The sequence below is a fragment of the Chamaea fasciata genome, unplaced genomic scaffold (assembly GCF_029207755.1).
Source record: "Chamaea fasciata isolate MVZ Bird 193981 ecotype frontalis unplaced genomic scaffold, bChaFas1.0.hap1 SCAF_19, whole genome shotgun sequence".
Lineage (NCBI taxonomy): Eukaryota > Metazoa > Chordata > Aves > Passeriformes > Sylviidae > Chamaea > Chamaea fasciata.
The window spans coordinates 7549395-7567679 of NW_027094104.1; the positions used below are offsets into that span (position 1 = coordinate 7549395).

At 56.4% G+C, this 18285-nt stretch overlaps 2 protein-coding genes across 2 annotated transcripts; both read right to left on the reverse strand.

The window, feature by feature from the left end:
- Positions 1-1590: 1590 nt before the first annotated feature.
- On the reverse strand, positions 1591-11048 carry TRIM47 (tripartite motif containing 47). Its single transcript, XM_066200557.1, has 6 exons — positions 10338-11048; positions 8551-8646; positions 7774-8004; positions 7011-7206; positions 6251-6325; positions 1591-5126 (listed from the first exon to the last, which is right to left on the reverse strand). The coding sequence occupies exons 1-6, from the start codon at positions 11046-11048 to the stop codon at positions 4501-4503; spliced, it is 1935 nt and encodes a 644-aa protein (XP_066056654.1). The 3' UTR covers positions 1591-4500.
- Positions 11049-12418: 1370 nt separating this feature from the next.
- Positions 12419-17081, reverse strand: TRIM65 (tripartite motif containing 65). Its single transcript, XM_066200529.1, has 6 exons — positions 16413-17081; positions 15745-15840; positions 15440-15673; positions 14991-15162; positions 14602-14682; positions 12419-13501 (listed from the first exon to the last, which is right to left on the reverse strand). The coding sequence occupies exons 1-6, from the start codon at positions 16857-16859 to the stop codon at positions 12972-12974; spliced, it is 1560 nt and encodes a 519-aa protein (XP_066056626.1). The 5' UTR covers positions 16860-17081; the 3' UTR covers positions 12419-12971.
- Between the last annotated feature and the right edge of the window lie 1204 nt (positions 17082-18285).

An 18285-nucleotide genomic window follows, 5' to 3' on the forward strand; every position in this document is an offset into this window, starting at 1 on the left:
CCCGCTCTGCGCCTGCGCGGGGAAAAGGTGCTGCCGTCAATGGGACCGAGGGGCATGCTGGGAGTTGTAGTCATCTCCATCAACGGCGTGCGTTACTTCGGGTTCTCCGCGCGATACATGCTGGGAGTTGTAGTCCCCTCACCCCACCTTAGCGCCGCGCCGTTCGCCCGCGCGGTGTATTCCGGGAGCTGTAGTCCGTCCATGCACGGTATTAACACCCTCCGTGTCGGCCACGCGGTGCATGCTGGGAGTTGTAGGCTGGCCGCCATGATCCCCCCTCCCCGCCTCTGGGCCTGGCGCTGTTTCGTGGAGTAAAATAAAAATAATCCCGGATATCTGGCGGTTATGCACATGAAATGAGGTTTAGCCCCTTAAACAGCGAAGATGATGTGCGTTTCCTGCTTCACACGCTTGCAAACAGATTTTTGATCCTCTTCTTGGCTGCTTTCAGCACATCCAAAAAATTACCCCTTAATACTGAAGCGTGTTAAACTAGAAGGACTAACCGGTTGCCCTGTAAACAAGCCAGGACTGTGTCTGTGTGTCTGCCCGTCAGGAATTTGGGAGCAAGAAAATACCAATGGCATCTGCAGACCTGCAGGAAGGGTTTAAACTATTGTCTCAAGGCGTGCAAGTAGGAGGAATTGGAAAAGAAAAATAAAAAGATTGCATAACTTCAACTAAAATAGGAACCCTACAAAACTAATTGGTGTTTGAAGGGCTCCCTCAGATCAGTAAGTGACAGCTGTGTATCAGTAATATATAAATGTATTACCCTCTATTATATCTTTTTAGATGGATCTGAGCAATTCCCTGGATTTGCAGCCCAGTCCTGTCTGAGCGCCTGAGAACTAGATGGGGGGGGAGGGGGAGCAGAAAAACGACATAATGGAAACCAGATTTAAATAAACGCAGTGACATAATCTGTACGGTTTCTTGGCAAGAAATAAACAGGTTTGTGCTTTTCATATCCGCTTTTTCAATAAGCAGTAAGTTTCCCTTTTAAGAAACAGCCATAACAAACAGTTCTGATTCTTTTCCTATTAAAGTCAGGAGCAGAATCCACTCAGCTTGTACTGAAAGGCCCAGATGGAGCATTGGCACCTTGCATGAACTAAGGCTCACCAAATAACATTTTTATCCTACCTCCAGCTGACATTTGGGATTAAGAAAAGCAGCCTTCACTTTAAAAAGATGCTGCTGTAACTGCCAGTGTGTGTGTGTGAAGCTCTAAACCTCCTCATCACAGAGAAAACCTTGGAAATTTATACTCTAAAACTTGAAAACACGAAGGACGAAATACCTAATCTGATAATCTTTTTTATTTGTAGGATGAGGACAGACATAGAAGGGAGAACTGAGACAATTCATTGTTTTGAATTGCCCAGGGCTGACAATTATTATTGGATTTTAAGGTTCTTCCGCTCCTCTTACAATACAAATGTGTATGTGGCAGAATTCCCCTGGACACACTTGGAAAATAAAATCTGTGTTATTTTACTCCAGATGTACAGGACGCAGAAAAATAAACATGAGATAATGGGACAACTCAAATGGTTTGGTATTTAAAGGAAAGACAACCCAGGGCAATGACTGTATCATATTTAATGGTCAAATCATAGTCTCTAACACCATTATATTATTCTGTTACAGTTTTTTCACACACTGTAAAACACCCTACAGTTACTGTACTTTAAAAAATCCTAATTAAAAAGAGGAACACTCTATGACAGCAGAAATAACCCAAGGGAACAAGGGAAAGGCTGTTTAAATTGCCAAGTGCTATCGATTCATCTCATCTCACCCTGCATTTAACCCCTTGTTTGCAGCAAAATCGGGGACCCAGAGCTGGCGCAGTGCAGTTTACAGTTTACAGCCCAAATTACTGGCAGCACAGAGCAAACTCTGACCCAGCTCCCGAGGAGATTGCTCCTACTGTAAATCATCCCTAAACCGAGAGGGGTTTTAGCACTCCCAACCAGGATAAAAGCAAGCAGCAGGAAAGAGAGGGCTGGGCAGCACTTCCCAGCTGCGGTGCACCCACAGGAGCCCCATTCATGAATGCACCCAAAGCAGTGGCACAACCACATCGTGCCCAGACACCCCAGCGCCCTCTTGAGCTGCTGCCACGTGGTGACAGGGTGGAAAGAGAGGATCTCTCTCCGAGCCTCCCAAGCCCTGGAGGAGGTCAGAGGTTTGTGTCTGTGCGTTGGGAAAGTGGAGAAGGGCGGGATGCGTGGCTCCAGCGTGAGTTTCCCCTTGGAGCAATCAATCTGCCTTCGGCGAAACGAAACAGGGCAAAGACCCAGATCTGCTGTGTTTACTCTGGCAAAACTCCTCGCTGCAAACTGTGGGAGTTTAGCCTGAATAAACGAGATTTGGGGCGCAGACGTGGGCCCACATGGGAGATCTCTTCCTGCAGAGATGAAGGTTCCTTCCCTTCCTCGTCCGTCCCAGGATGTGACCACGCACGGGCTGCGGCACAGCTCTACCTTTCTCGTTCCATCAGGAATTCCTGACGCCACATTCTCGCCCCGTGCACAGAGCAGCAGCGACGCCTGCTCTGTGTCACTGCTGACATCTCGTGCAAGGGCTGAGCTCTGCAGGGGCCGCTGGCGCCAGCCAAACAAAGAGGGTTTTGGAGCTCAGGATGCAGGGAATGAATTCCCATCCGGACAGAAGTCTGGGCAGCATTCCCACCGGCCAGGAAAGGCCAAGATTTCAGCTGAAGATTTCATTCTGGAAGCCCTACTGTTCCTTTTCCCCACTGCTCGCAGCAGTTTCGGAGTCGCCTCATGCAGGGGAGGAGGAGGAGGAGGAATTTGCAGACAGATCCCAGCAAGTCCCTTCCCAAACTTACTCACCAGCCTTGCCCCGGAGAAGGGGTGGCTGCCTTCAGACCCTTCATCCACTCAAATATCCTAATTTTCAGGGCACTGGCAGGTCTTTCTGCACCAGCAGAAATTGGCAGCACTGGCAAAGGAGTCACAGTAAAGGAGCTCTTTGAACCTCAGCACGTAAATGTTGTTTTACATGTAACCATGGCTTTAACTTCAAACCTCCCAGCTTTGTGCGTGCCTTTTATTCATGTTCACATTTTTCCCTTGGCTCCACTTGAATATAGCACTATGATTTCCAGCTTATCCTTTGGGGAAAAAGAAATATCTATATATATATATATATATATTTATCATATATTTAGCTAAATGGGCTGTTTATTATCCCTGCTGACGGTTGTTGCATCATCCCTGACTCACTCATGCCAGTGAAGAACCTGACACTCTATATTTTCTCTCCAGGGGTACATTACACAGCACCACGGTTCTGTAAAGCAAGCTTTGGGAGGTAGGTAGCAAAATAACGCTAGAAAAAATAAAGTTTTGGAAAGGCACACTGTGCTGAGACAGGGGCTGCTCTGTGCCGCCCTCACAGGCAGTATTTGTATGTTTTCCTTCTGAAAAAGCTCCCTTAGGACATGTGAACTGGCAGTTTTGTCTCTCAGCCTCGAGTTTCCACCTCTCCTGAAGGAAACAGTGTTCCCTCTCACTTGAGAGTAGTTTTTGTTAATTGTTACTTATTCCCAAAGACCAAAGGGTCATTTAGTAGCTGACTGATGCCGCACCTTTATCCAGGCACTCACAGCTAGAACACTAAGCCAGACCATTTATCTCTGGGACATATTCACAGCACCTCTGCCACTTAAAAATCTCTGAGCTAAGGGGCATAATTTCAGCTCAGTGGTGCTGCTTCTCAGCAGGAGGTTTCTCCTTTTCCAAGGGCAGAGATCCTTGTTTCACATTTGCAGCACTAATGGGTGGGCAGCCCTGCAAGGAAAGGTGCTGCATCACCCCAGCATCACCCCAGCATCACCCCAGCACCCAGCCAGACTCCTCCAGATCCCTCTCCCCAGAGCTCCATCTCTCCCATGCCAGGGCACAGCAGTGATGTGGCTCTAGGGAAGAGACCACATCTTCCTTGGGGGTTCACCTGGTCCACACAGGGCTTGCTCCATCAAAGGCACTTCATGAGGAGAATGCAGAAGGTGTCGATGAGGCAGCACTTAAAAAAGCATCAGCAACAGAGTCTGAGATAAGGCACAAAGCATCTGCACAAGCTGCCGGGGCACAGCAAGCAGAGGTGAAGGAGAGGGACTGGGCAGGTGGCCAAGGCACAGCTCCAAATCCATGTGGCACTTCTGAGCAGCACACTTTACCAAGAAAGGCTGTCGCAGTCCCTGATGTCCAGAAAGGGAAGCCAAGGGGCAGGGAGCAGCACAGGGACTTGCCCAAGCTCACTCAGTGGCAGAGCTGGCACTCGGATCCAGCCCCACCCTGGCCACCAGCCCTGCCCATCAGGAGGCTTCATCCAGCCCTGGGTCCCCAACAGTGCAGAAAGGAGGGAGGGCTGCCACAGACAGACAGACAGGGCTGTGTCAGAGAGGTGGCAACAACCTGCAGGAGAGACTTTTGTGGGTCTGTCCGTGCCCCTCTCCCTGGGCAGTCACCGGCGCTTCAGCACCGACACACAATCCTTCTTCAGTGGCCCGATCTGCAGGTGGGCGTCCACACTCTCCAGGAAAAAGGCTGGCTTCAGCTTGCACGAGAAGAGAGAGGTAAACTGGCGGTTGATCTTGTTCTGGAATGGGTCAAGCTTCCCCTTGGTTGAAGGAGAGACCTTGAGCTGCTGCAGGCAGGTCATTTTGGAGTCCTTGACTCCATAGAAGGTTAAAGCTTTTTCTGAGTACTCCAGGAAGACGCCGATGGTGTGGAAAAAGGGCTGCTGGACGGTGCACTCGAAGCCACCAAACCAGGCCACGTAGTTCTGGCCGTTCCACTGCAGGCAGCAGGACCTGTCGTTCCTGCCCAGGCGCCCGTGGTTGTAGGCCTCCCGTGGGTCGAAGTCCTCGGCGATGACGCCGATGCTGACCCAGCCGTCGATCAGCTCCACCTCCCAGTAGTAGTTGCCCCTGTTCATGAGGTTCAAACCCAGCACCTGCTCGCAGTTGATGAAGCGGGTGGGGCTCTCCGGGTAGGGGATGGGGCACAGCACCCGTTTGGCCCCCTTGGTGCCAAACAGCTGGATGAACTTGTCAGCTGTGTCACTGTCCAGGTCGATGATGAAGGCAACTGTGTGGGCCAAGAGGGAGAAGTGAGCACGCAGTGGGAAATGTGAAGAAATCCTCCCTGCCCCAGCCTTTGGTGATGAGCATGATCCTTTCTGACCTTTCCCATCACTCTGCCCCCTTGCCTTTAAGTCCCATGGCAAATTTCAGTCAATGAAAGGCTGAAAGAGCTGATACTCCCATAAGCAGGATGAACACAAGTTACTGCAGAGGAGAGAGCAGGGGGGCTGCTTGATGGGCTCAACAGTGATACCAGAAATTGGAGAATCCGCCTGACAGACTGGTGGTAAGCAAATCTCACATAAAAGCATATTTCAGGTAACCACGGATAAATGCAGTTGAGAGAGACCCAAAGAAGAGAGAACAGCCAGGTATGCCACAGCTATAAACAGGCAACCCCCAGCAAGTGGGGCCATGTGAGAACCACTGATAGATCCCAAACAGAGGGGATGCCCAAGGAAGTTCTTCCAGGGAACAACCCTGGGCATAGATCACTATCAACTGCATTGCAGTCTGAACCATGGCATGTCCCATGCCAGCAGAAGAGCACACCCTCCTTAAGACCAGGTTTTGCTGCTCTGTGCCACTGAGGCAAATCTTGTCCCCAAAGGACATGTCAGTAGGTGACCCCATATCCCCTGTAAGACTGGGGACACACAGGTGGGGTGTGGGAGCTCAAGCCCAGCCCTGCACCCTCCAGCCTCAGCCTCTCCTGCCTCACTCTGCTCTACCACTGCGTGATCCCTATCATTCTGCTGCTGCAGACAACCCTTGCCAGCCCAGGGTCCTGCAGCAAAACAAGGCAGATGCACAAACTCTGATCTAATTTAAAGAGGATCCAATTTGCCAACGGCTGGAAGGCAGCAGGGATTACACGGGACGCCTGCAGCCCCCCTGGGGCAGCTGCGCCAGCAGAACCCCAGACAAGGGAAAAAACCCATCACCTAACCAGGCTATGACTGTTGTCAGGAAAGCCAGCAGGCTTCTCTGTTAGCCAAGCAATATTTCCTCTGTTGGTGGCAGCGCTCCCACAGTCGCTGGATCAGCACTGCCGGGCAGGCGGGAAGGAGGGAGGAAAGGGAAGATGGGCCTTAGCAACAGCCACCAAAGCAAAAGTCCCCCGCTTACATTTCAGGAAATAATCACGGCTCTCCAGGCAGGCAGGATTGTTTGACTTGTCTGGAAATCGGGATTCAGCCAATGCTGTGGAGACAGGGACAGGAGGGTTTGCATCAGCAAAGGAACCAAACCAGCAACACAGGGGTTACTGGGGCATCGTCCCCTGCCCCTTATGGCACCAAGCTGTCACAGCCCCAGCCAGCACCTCCACTCCCCCTGCACATCCCCAGTGGCTCCCTCACAGGAAAGGACAGACACCACTTTTGTCACCCTGAGGAGGTGGGCAGCGGGGCAAGGAACCAGCTGCAATTCCCACGGGCATCCAAGAAAATGAGAAAGGAGAGAGCTCAGGTTAAATGAGACAGCATGGGAGAGAGCTGCCACATCAGCTCTCTAAGCCTGGCATGTTTAGGAGCTCACAGCCTGCCCCATAAGGAGGACTGTCTGTCCTGGGAAGAAGAGTCCCCTTTCACAGGAGGCCACTTTGGCCACTTGCCCCCTCCCACAGGGCCCTGCCTAACTCCCAGGCTGTTTGTTGCCTCTCCAGTCTCCGGTCTCTGTGGAAAAATTCACAAAACCTCAAAGAGGCGTAAGCCCAGACAGGGATTGTGCAACGCGCAGGGAACCCGTGCTGAGCAGCTTCCAGGGCTGGAAGGACAGAGGCCAGCGCTCACAGGGGCCATGGAGCCTGCAGCCACCTCCCACCCACGCAGGGAAGAGGGAAAGTGACAGACAACCATCCCGGCAGAGGGGCCGGGTGAACACAAACCTTCCTCCATCTCCTGGCAATTCAATCCGTCAATTCCTTTCCCCTGCAAGTGGTTCCACTGGTTTTTGCAGGCAGTGGACAGCACATCCTTCATGGCGCCCACGGCTTGGGTGCACTTGGTAAAGTTCAGCTCTTTCTGGAAGCTCAGAGGTGGAGAGAGGTTTTCTTCCATGGCTACTTTCAAGGCCTGAAATTCCTGAGCCAAAAAAGACAGAGTTTCAGGAGGTTCCAAACAAGCCAAAGCTGTCTCTTGTTCCACAACCCCACCCGGCCCTGGAGGATTTGGGATCTGGCAGCTCTCAGGACTTGGCCCAAGGACAGCATAGGGAGGAGAGCACTTTCCCGGCCACGTGTTCCTGGCATCTTCTCTTCACTCCCTTTCAAACTCAGACTCAGACCATGCTCACCTCACATGGAGCAGCATCTCCTGCCTAAAATGTCTCCTGTTGCTGGGCTGTCGGTGGGGGGGGATGCTGGAGGAGGCAGGGGGGCACCCCAAACTCTTGCTCTCCCCCACACCCAGGTACCCACTCTGGGCAGCACATCAGCCTCTCCTGAGTCACAGACAGGACAGAGGTGGGGGCAATGGAGGGGAAAATCTTGGCTGCCTGGTCCCCCTGTGAGAGGGGAGGGGAGAGGACTGTGCCAATAGGAGTGAGATTCTGCAGCCTGCACATCCCAGGGTTCCTGGCCCCCAGCTCCATGGGAAATGGGACAAAACCCCAAAATACAACATTGTCAGCTCCATCTTGCCCCATCCCACCTGGAGGAAGTAGACAGTGTCGGTGCTGGGGACGTTCTCCAGGTTTTGCTTGCACTGTGCCAGCTTGGCCCGTCTCTCCTCCTTCCAGCGGAGATCGGCCTCGGCCTCCCCCAGCATGGAGCGCTCCCCGTCCTCGAGGAATCCCATCACCTCCTTCTGGAAGGTCGCCAGCACCTGCGAGGCCTCTGCAAAGAGCTTCTCCACCCTTTCCCTCTCCTTTGTGGCAGCACCCTGAGTGCAGGGAGAGAGGGGTCAGGTCCCACAGGTGAGAGTGCAAGAGGACCACCCTTGTGCCCTGCCCAGCAGCCAGTTCTCAGCTCTGTGAAATCCCCCTGACGCTTCATCACCTCTTTCACCCAAGAACTCAGGTCACTTCACAGCACAGCTTTAAAGGGACCTGGCTGGGCACTGCCACTTACTGCTGCACCACATTTGGTGTCCCCAAGCAGGAAAGTGACGTGTTTGCACAAAGGCCAAAGGAGACAACCCTCCCGTGAGCATGGGGAGAGAAGGTGCAAGAGCCAGAGGATGCCCTGGCATGGCCCTTGCCCTGTTCCTTCTTCCATGTTAAAAACTGAAGCAACCAGAGATGCCATGAGTGTTAGCAGAGATGAGGAGAAAGAATCCTCAGGGATCTCTGCCAGGATCACCATTGTTTCATGGTGCTCCTGTGAACACCGTCTCTACACCCCATGCACCCAAAATCTCACAGGCCCTTCTCCTCCACCCCCAGCCCAGCAGAGCTGCACTAACAGAGCAAAGCCTTTGCAGAGTCACCTTAATGAGCTCCACCATCTTCTTGGCCTGGGCGATGGTGACTGCCAGCTCCTCCAGCTCATTCTCCACATCGCTGAGGAATTTGCCTTGTTGGGCCTGCAGACATGAAGGACAAACACCGAGCTTTATCCCCAGTCCCAGTGGGAGCCGTAGGGCATTCAGCCTCTCCCTAAGCTCAACCCACACCCCTTCTCTGACCATGACCTCGCTACCAGGCTTCGGGTGAAGGATGCAAGGGGAACTATGAGTTGTTTTCCTGTTTTCCTTCCCTGCAATATCCAACCCGCAAAAATCCCTTCGCACTCAGCTGGAAAACGAAAGGATCACTCAGCTCCATGTTCCCCACCCTGGTCCCAGTGAAAACCAAACAAAACGAATTTGAAAGCAAACCCATCAGACACAACTGCAGTTGAGTGCTCTGAGTACCCAGGGCTGGGAAAAATCCACCTGGGTTTGGTGCAGAAGCTGAAAGGCAGGCCTGGAGCACTCAGAAACTCAGCACAGAGTCCCCTGGAGGTTTCTGTTTAGGAGCAAAGCAAAACCAGCTCCAGAGCACGGGCTGCAAAGGAAGCACCTTCTGAACACGGCGTTTCCTGAGACGCTATTGTTGGCTCAGCTATTGCCCATCACGAGGACGGGTCCCTCGGGAGCCAGGAGGGCGCTCCCCAGCCACAACAGCTCCCTGCGGATGCTCAGCCCCCTGGCCCTGCTCCCTGCAGTGCGTGTGCCCGGGGAGCAGGTACAGGTGCTTTCCCTGTGCCTCCATCCCAGCCCGCAGCGTCAGGGCGGTGGCCGAGGTCGTGCAGGCGACATTAAGCAGCGCCTGCTGAGGTCTGACAGCTCCTCGGGGCTGGGATTACACACACTTTCTATTTTAAGGCACCTCATGACTAATAATGCCGATAAAAGGGTTTTCCCGCAATCCTAGCAGCCCATCAGGAGTAGGAGCTGGCTTGGGGCTGTTGCTTGGGGCTGCGCTCCTCCTTGGAAAAGGCAAACTGTCCCAAGGTCTCCAAATGCCTCATGGCCATGCGAGATGCCATCATATCGTGAGCCTCACAAGTTCCCCTCTGCCTGCAGCCCCACAGAGGCCCCACACTTTGAAGGCAGCAATGCCCAGGAAGGCAGCACCACGTTGGGATTGGAACCCCGGCTCCTGGGAAGGCTCGTGGGTGTGAGTTTAGGAGGTGACTCAGTCACATCTGGGAATGGGAGTGATGGAAAAACCCCCGCTGCCAAAACGGCAGGATACAAAAGGCTGGGGGAGCGGGAGAGGCGGTCGGGCAGGCTGCCAGCGCGGCCAGAAAAACCGCCTTGACGGAGCTGTGGGAACGAGACGGAGACGGCGGGTGCCCCAGGACTGCGGGGGTGGCCGGAGTGGGGTGTCCCAGGCAGCCTCACCCCAGCCCTACACCCACGGGATTGCGAGCTCGGCTCCGCAGCGGGAAGACTCCCCACGCGATGCCACTCTCCTCTGCCTCGATACGCGTCCCCATCTGCCCATCCTGTCCCAGTCCCCGGGGTTCCCTGATCGCGCAGCACCCTGTCCATATGTTGGGGTGGAATCCCCCGGGGGGTGAGAGTACAGCATCCCCCCACATGGCATTCCGCCGTGCTGCACCGGCACACACCCCACGCGGGGACTGGGCTCCCCGTGGGGACGCGGGTGCAGGATGAACCCCTCCGAGGGATGCCGCACCTCATACCACCGAAGACACCCCCACACCAGGGTCCCACCCGCGCAGCCCCCGCGTGGGGACCTCCGCGCCCCTCCCCACCCCACGCACCTGCTTGTGCTCTCGCTCCTGCTCGAGGGGCACCACGTCGTGGGCGCGATGCTCGTGGGCGCGGCAGCGGGCGCAGACACAGCTCTGCTCGGTGCGGCAGAAGCCGTCGAGGGGCTGCAGGTGGCGGGGGCACAGCCCCTCCTCCAGCCGGCGCAGCGGGGCCACCAGCCGGTGTGCGCGGAACGCCGGGGCGCGCCGGTGCGGCTCCAGGTGCGCCCCGCAGAAGGACGCCAGGCACACCAGGCACGACCGCTCCGCCGCCACGCGGGACCCCGGCGGGCACACATCGCACAGCACCACCGCTCCTTCTTCCCCCGCAGCATCCTCCTCCTCGGCTCCCGGGGCCATCGGGGACGCGGCGGCCGGGGACGACGGGGACGACGGGGACGAGCCGCCGGTGGCGGCCGCCAGCAGCGGCAGGAGCTCGCACAGGGCGCGGTTCTTGCAGAGCCGCAGGGCCGCGGGGACGGGCTCCTGGCACAGCGGGCAGCGGGCGGCCCCGCCCGCCCCGCCGCCGTCGGGGGGGCCTGGCCGCTGGCGGAGCTCCTGCAAGCAGCTCTGGCAGAAGTTGTGTCCGCACGGCACCGTCACCGGGTCCCGCAGCACGTCCAGGCAGATAGGGCAGCCGAGGGGACCCTCGGGCAGCCCCGGAGCCGCCAGCGCCAGCCGCAACGCGGAGGACGGCGGGGCGCTCCCGGGCGCAGCATCCATCCCTGAACGCCCCGACCGGCCCCGGCCCCGGTCCCAGCCCCGGCGGAGGCGGGCGGCAGCCGCGCCCCGCCCGCCCGCTCCGCCTCCCCGCGACCGCAGCCGGGGCTCCGCTCCCCGCCGTGCCTGGAGGGGCTGCTGCGTCCTCGGGACGCTGACCCACAGCATCGACACCGGGACCTGGTCCCAGGCACTCGTCCTCCTGGGAAGGGTCTCACCCCGAATGGGATTTGCTCCCATCTGCTGCCTTCAGGGGGATCAGCCCCCGGGAGGGATGTCACCCTGCTGAGGATGTGCTGCCCTCCTAAAGGAACTGCCCCACTGGGATCTGGACCCTCCCCAGTGTTCTACTGCTCCCAAGGGAAGCTGCTGACCTTCCCCACATCTCCCATCGGGGGAGGCTGTTGCCAGCCCATTCCAATCCCCCTCACAAGGATCTGCTGCTCCCCTTGAGCATTCCTTCCCCCTCTAGGACCTGCTCCTACTCCACTGCTCCCCAGGTGCACCCCACCCGGGGGCCACACAGAAGGTCCTGAGCCCCCCCAGTGCAGCCCCCGGCTGCTTTCCTGCCAGCCCTCGTGTCCATGGACCTCCATCAGCCCTCCCCGTGGCCAAAATGGGCTGCAGTGCCCAGGTCCTGGCTCAGCCACTGTCCCCTTTTCCTCTGGGATCTGGTGGCAGGCACCAGAGAGGGATGGGAGACCCCGAAGTGCTTTTAGAGTGAAGATCTGCCTCATGAAGTCTCTGAACCCCTTCTGTGCAGGATACACAGACAAGTTTTTGACTTGGATAAATTCCCAGGTGCATGCTGGCCCAAGGCCTCACCCAAGGACAGGGCTGGGAGAAGCAGGGAGGTGTCGAGTGAAGCAGGAAGCACAAGACAAATCACATCTGTTCTTGAAGAGGAGGATTGATCCTTTTTTTTTTGTCCCCAAAGGAAAAAATGATGTGATTCATTCCCTGGGCATTCACACCCCCAGCACCTTTGAACCCAGTGCCCAGTTTCACCCCGTTAATCCTCACCAGCACTCCCACAGGAGCAGGAGGAGACGCCAGACCTGCGGTCTCACCCTTGGAAAAACATCAATGAAAACTTTAGATTTTCTTCTGTGCCAAATCAACCTTGGAGCACAGCAGTAGGAAACCAGGTTTCCTTATCACAGTGTTTCAGTAAATAAAGCACATTCTGGCTCTGGTGCCAGCTGTCACTCCAAGGGTTGGTCACAGGCCCCGTGGGGACACGGAGGGGCGGGATGGGGCCCTGCAGGGATGACTGTGAGAGCAGGGGTACCCAGCTCCCCCCAACCCCCAGTGGTGCTGGGTCCCACATCTCCCAACAGCAGCAAGGTCAAACCGATAAGAAGATAGAGCTTTATTGGGAAAAGCAGTACAAAGACCTGCAGCGTAAAACCCTGAAAAGTTGCTCTGCCAGGTCTGAGAACAGCAAGAGGAAACCAAGAAGGGGCTGGGGGCAGCAGGACCTGCCTGCATGTGAGCACAGAGGTCCCTCTGAGTTGTTTCAGAGCACTCTGTGATAGCAGCACCTCCCTCTGGTGCTGCTGGGGCCTCTGGGGTCCCCCTCATCCCAAACCTTCCCCAGGTTTGGGAAGTTTGGCAGGGATAGAAGAAAGAGGAAAATCTCATTTTTTCCCCTTGCTTATCCCCCCTTCCCTTGCTCTGTCTGCAGGGACAGGCTCCCACGGTGAGCTCCAGCCCTGCAGTGTGTCACTAGTGTGATATTTGCATATGCAAATCAAACAGGTTAATTTACATGTCTGTCCTCATCAGTCCTTGTTAAAACACTGCACTCCACACCTGCCTCAGCACTGAGGTCCCACTGTGCCATGACAGCCTCAGCTGCAGCTCCACTGTGGCACCAGCCTGGGACTTGCCAGCGTGCCTAGCGCTCAGTGTGGTGGCTCTGGCTCAGTCCCTCTGGCACAGCGTCACCGCCCGCCCCTCACACAGCCAGAACACAGGGAACAGGGGCTCAGTGAAGACACCGTGGAAGGAGTGGATGAGCTTTGTCCTCTCCCCGAGGCCGTAGAAGGAGAGGAGCCCCTTGCCATAATCCAGGCTGACCCCCAGGTTCTTATAGAGCTGCTCCTGGATTTTCTGGGCCTGGCCCTTGTGCCAGGCCAGGTAACAATCCTCCCTCACCTGCAGCCCCCACGAGCCCCCATCCAGCCCGATGTTGGACCTGTGGCCCTGCTGCTGCTCCCGGGGGAGCCCTCGGTAGGTGACCCCCAGGACGACGGAGTGGCTGGAGATCTTCACCTCCCAGTAGTGGTGGCCGGGGCCGTAGCTCTGCGTGCACAGCACCTGCCAGGGCCCGAAGCGGGGGCCCTGCTCCTGCCCGTGGACAGCATCAGGACTGTGCTTGGCTTTCTGGGCTCCTTTCGACAGCTCCAGGTACTTGTTGGCTGTCTGGGGATCGAAGGTCAGGTTGCGGTGGTCTGGGGAGAGCAAGGGCATGGATTGGGGCTGAAATGCTTCATCAGACCTTTGTGCCCTCCCAGCAGGGGTGGGGTTTGAATTCTGTAGGGGCTGCCTCCCAAAATGCAAGGGAACAGGTTGTTTGGAGGGGAAGGGGAGTGGGGAGGATGCAATACCTGCCCTAGAGGGAATGGAACTGCCCAGAAATAGCTGTTGAGGCACTGAGCCACGATACTTTGCTCAGTCCTTGCACAACCCAGCTCACAATCAATGAGTGGCTGTTGTGACCACAATGGCTCTGTGGCCATTTTGGCAGGGATGTGCTTGGTTTTAAGAGCAAAAAATACCAGTGTGGGCTGGGAGAGGAGGAGAAAACCAGGTGATTAGTGAGAAAATATGGTATTGCAGGGAGTTACTCCCCTCTGCATGGGCTGTGATAGCTCCTGCTGCGAGCATTCACTGACCACCAGCACCCCACCTTCCTCCCTCAACACCTGGGCCTGGCAGCTGGCTGGGCTTCTGCCTGCTGCCCATAAATAACACAGGGTTCATATTAATAACCCTAAGAATGTTCTGTGGGGCCTGATGGAAAGAATTCCTACAGGTCCCATAGGCAGCAATTGTCTCCTTGGCAATCATGACCAACATGGCCTGAACATTACCTGTCCTTCTTCCCAACAGGGAGGAGATGGAAGAGGAGCACAGAGGAATTTACTAAAAACAGGAGGGGGATGGGCCTGGGGAGGAAAGGGGACATGAAGGACTCTAGCTAGGAAGGCTAAGGCCATATCCCTGGATAGAGAGCAATGACTGCAGGCAAGGCCCTGGACAGGGTCTATGCTATGCTGGGCAGTGACTGATCCAATACCAGACAGCCTCAGTTCCATGGGAAAACACTTCCTGGTGCTGCTAATCCCCCTAATGAGTCCTCTCCCATCCCAGCCTATCCACAGCATCCTTCTCTGCATTTAGGGAGACACACTGGAAGAACCAGGAAAGGAGCCCCTGTCCCTGCAGCCACAACCACCCTCCTCCTGGGAAGGAGCCTGGCTTGGTGACATCTGTTCCTGCTGGGGACCCCAGTGAGGTGCTGTCCCTCCAAGCCCCCTGTGCTCCTTACCCTTCAGAAGCTCAGCTCGGAGCTGGCACATGGGGAGAGGGGCCACAGCCTTCACTGCCAGCTCCTGGGGATGCACTGGGCCTGTGGAGGATGGGAACAGGCATTTTGAGTAATGCCACCCAAAAACTTCTTTCTTCATGGGAAGAAGAGGAAAAGGAGAGGGACGAGGAAGTCCATTGTATCCAAACCTGGGCGCAGGCATTGCCACCATGGTTCAGCATTCCCAGCAAGGAGGGGCCACAGGGAGGCCACCCAGCTCATCCCACTTCATCTGCTGAGCAGTAAATGTGTGTCCCATCCCACACCCCTGTGCCCAGCAGCTGTGTCCCCAGCAGTGACACAGGCCAGGCTCAGGATGACTCAGAGCCCTTCAAAAGTAGGAGGGTTACCTTGGCCAGCAGAGTCTGTGGCTTTGGGGGCCACAGAGCCAGGCAGGTCCTCCAGCAGGAGCCTGGAGATGCTGGTGAGGATCTCAGAGATGGGCTTGATCACAGCAGCCACATCAAACTCCACGGGCACCAGCACCTCTGGGCTCTCCAGAGGTGGGAGCAGCGGGAATTCCTGTGGACAGACACTCAGACACTGTGCACCAGTCTGGAGAGGACTGTGCAAACCCATTTGCACTCACCAGGTCTCCCCAATGGGCAACAGGGGCATGCCAGCACTGCCCACAAAACTTTTCAGGGACCCCCAAAATGCAGCTCTTCCCCATAGCCCCATCACATCCCTGAGCCAAACTGAGGATGCATTCCCAGTGGGAATGAGTTGAACACGATTCTGCTGTCATCAAAAGGGTGCAGGCCCAAGCAAATGGAAGGATACAATGCCAGAGTGGTACCTGGAGGAAGGTCCTGTGGTCAGGGCAGGCCAGCAGGCTCTGAGCCCTCTCCCTGTGCTGGCCGAGGACATCCAGGCGGTCTTTCAACAGGTTCCAGTTCTTGTCCACACTCTCCAGTGCTGCCCCCTGCTCTTGTTCAATCCTGGCCACTGTCTGACACTGGAAATCCTCCAGAGCTTTCCTCAGATGGGTGAATTTGCTCTGAATCCCAGCTTTAAACTCCTCAGAGCAGTCCTAGGCAGGAAGAGCCATGAGAACCAGTGTACTCCCACCCAGAGGCCAGCACAGGGAGGCTGCAGCGTTACCTTGATGCTCTGTGTTTGCACCTCCAGCTCCTTCATTGCCAGCTCAATCCTCTCTGATTCCTCCTGGGCTTTTTCCAGGGATTCTTGCAAAAAGGTCTGTGAAGGGAGGCACCAACACAGAATCGTTATACTTGGAAAAGACCTCCAAGATCATCGAGTGCAACCTATGACTGAACATAGCAACAAGTCAGAGCACCGAGTTTCATATCCAGTCATTTCTCCCAGTTGTGTGCAGTTGCACATCCTGTGGAACAGCCCAGTGCTGTCCGCCCAGCCCCCAGGAACCTCTCAGGGCTGCAGGACAAGGCTAACAGGGAAGGAGGCAGCTGGGGAAGGGGACTCTGTGTCAGGATAACAAAGAAGTGATTTTTTGTGGTGCCTTTCACCCCTTTCTTAGCTGTTTCCTCTAGATGAGAGGATAACAAATACATATGGCACCATTCATCTCGTGCTGCTGGATTCACCCAGCTCACTGCTGCTCCTCACAACACCTGGTTTCTCAAGGAGCAGCCGGGCACTGGTGGCATCCAGCTGAGGTTGGGCAGTCTGGCACACAGAGGGACATCACGTCCCTGCAGCAGGACAGGGGGCGGTGGAGGTGGATGTCGTGCGTGCCTGAGCTGTCACAACACCTCCTGTTCTCCCACAGCCCCAGCCCTGTCACCCACCTGCTTTTTGGCTCGTTCCTCCTCGAAGAGCACCCGCCGGTGCCGCTGGCAGTCCCGGACGGTGCAGATGCAGCAGATGCAGCGCCGCTCGTCCTGGCAGTACAGCTCCAGCGGGCGCCCGTGCTGCCGACACAGCTCGGCGGGGGCCACCTCGCACCAGCCCGCGGCCGAGCCCCGCCCGTCACTGTCCCGGGCCAGCTCCACCACGCTGTACAGCGTGACGTTCTTCTCCAGCTCCGGGCACCGCTCGAAGCCCCTGCGGCACTCGGGGCAGGTGTAACTCGCATCGGTGCCGGCGGGCGCCTGCTTTTGTTTGTCCCAGTGGTCGCTGATGCAGCGCTTGCAGAAGTTGTGGCCGCAGGGCAAGGTCACGGGCACCTTGAACAGCTCCAGGCAGATGGAGCACACCAGCTTCTCCTCCAGCTTCTGCGAGATGGGTGATGCCATCCTGCCCGTGCCGGAGATCGGGGCGGCAAGCCGGGGAAATAGAAACTCCTGAGTGCAGAGGAAGAGGCGGTGACGCTGTGCCCAGAGGCGGGGCAGGGCTCCCGGCCAGACGCATTTCTAAAGTGACACCGGGTGGCTGCCCCGTCGTCACACTGGCCGTGCCACAGGCTGCGGAGACGACAGGGAGGGTTGGAGCTGTTCTCCCGTGGAGAGGGAGGGCTGTGAAGCACAGCGGGAGACTCCGGAGGGGATGGAATGCTGCAGTGACAGCACAGGGAGACACGCAGGAGGCTGGCGGGGATCAGAACAATGTGTGTTTCCATGAACACGTTTGCCGAGCACATATCGATATGCGATTGGATTTTCACTCCTTTATTGCCCTTTGAGGGAACTTCCAGGCATCCTCAGCTCTGCCAGGGCTGGGTCCCTGAGCTGAGTGTGGCAGTCCTCCCGGCACAGAGATCTCTGCACAGAGCTCCTGCCTGGGAACCAGCAGGACACACACTGCTGCTGCAGCCATCCATGTCACCTCCCTGTGCAGTGGCAAGGCGGTGACACATGCCAGCACCACGTTCTTCCCTTGCATCTTTTAAACCAGAGCTCCTGCTGTTTGCCATGTCCCCATGCACACCAACCACACCTTTTTCCTACGAACTTCCTTGCAACACCTGTGCACATCAGCACCCTGAAACACAATAAAGACGCCACCTGGGCCACCTGTCCCTGCTCAGGGGGTAGGTGGAGTCTCCTGTCCGGAGGCCAGTGCCGTGCCTGTGCACCGCAAGCCTTCACCTCGTTGTCACACAGTTCAGTTTCAGTTTTCCCAGCCCAAGCCTTATCTCTGTACCAGGCCCACATGCTATCTTGCACACATTCCCAGGCCACTGATGCTGATGAGATGACCTTGTTTTTCAGCAGCTCTGCAGCCTCCCCTCGTGAACAGCTTCCCTTTCACCTGCACAGGTGAGGGCAAGCAGGGAGCAGGTGGATCATCCAGACCAGCTTCCATACTACAAGGAGGCTCACAGCCACGCCCCTGACCACAGGAGAAGACATGGGACATGTCACAACTCCCTGCATGTCCCAGCAAGCTTCAGCTCTAAAGCCTTTGGGCTGCATCTGTCAATTCTGGCCAGATATTTAAAGCCCAGAGAGGTGTAACATGAGGTGTGTGTCTGCCTGGAACCTGTGTCCCCATCGTGGGCACCTCACCAGTACACTCAGCTTAAACCAGACCCCAGAACCCTTCAGGCTGGGAGAGGAGTTCAGGAAGCTGTGGGGTAACTGGTAACAGCCCTGAGCACAGGCAGCAGGGGGGCACTTCAGCCCAGTCTCGGCTGCTTGCTGAAGGCTCCAATTTCCTGGTAGAAGGAACCTCAGAAAAAGTCACAGGGAACCAGAGCTGGGAAGTGGCAGCTGTACCAGC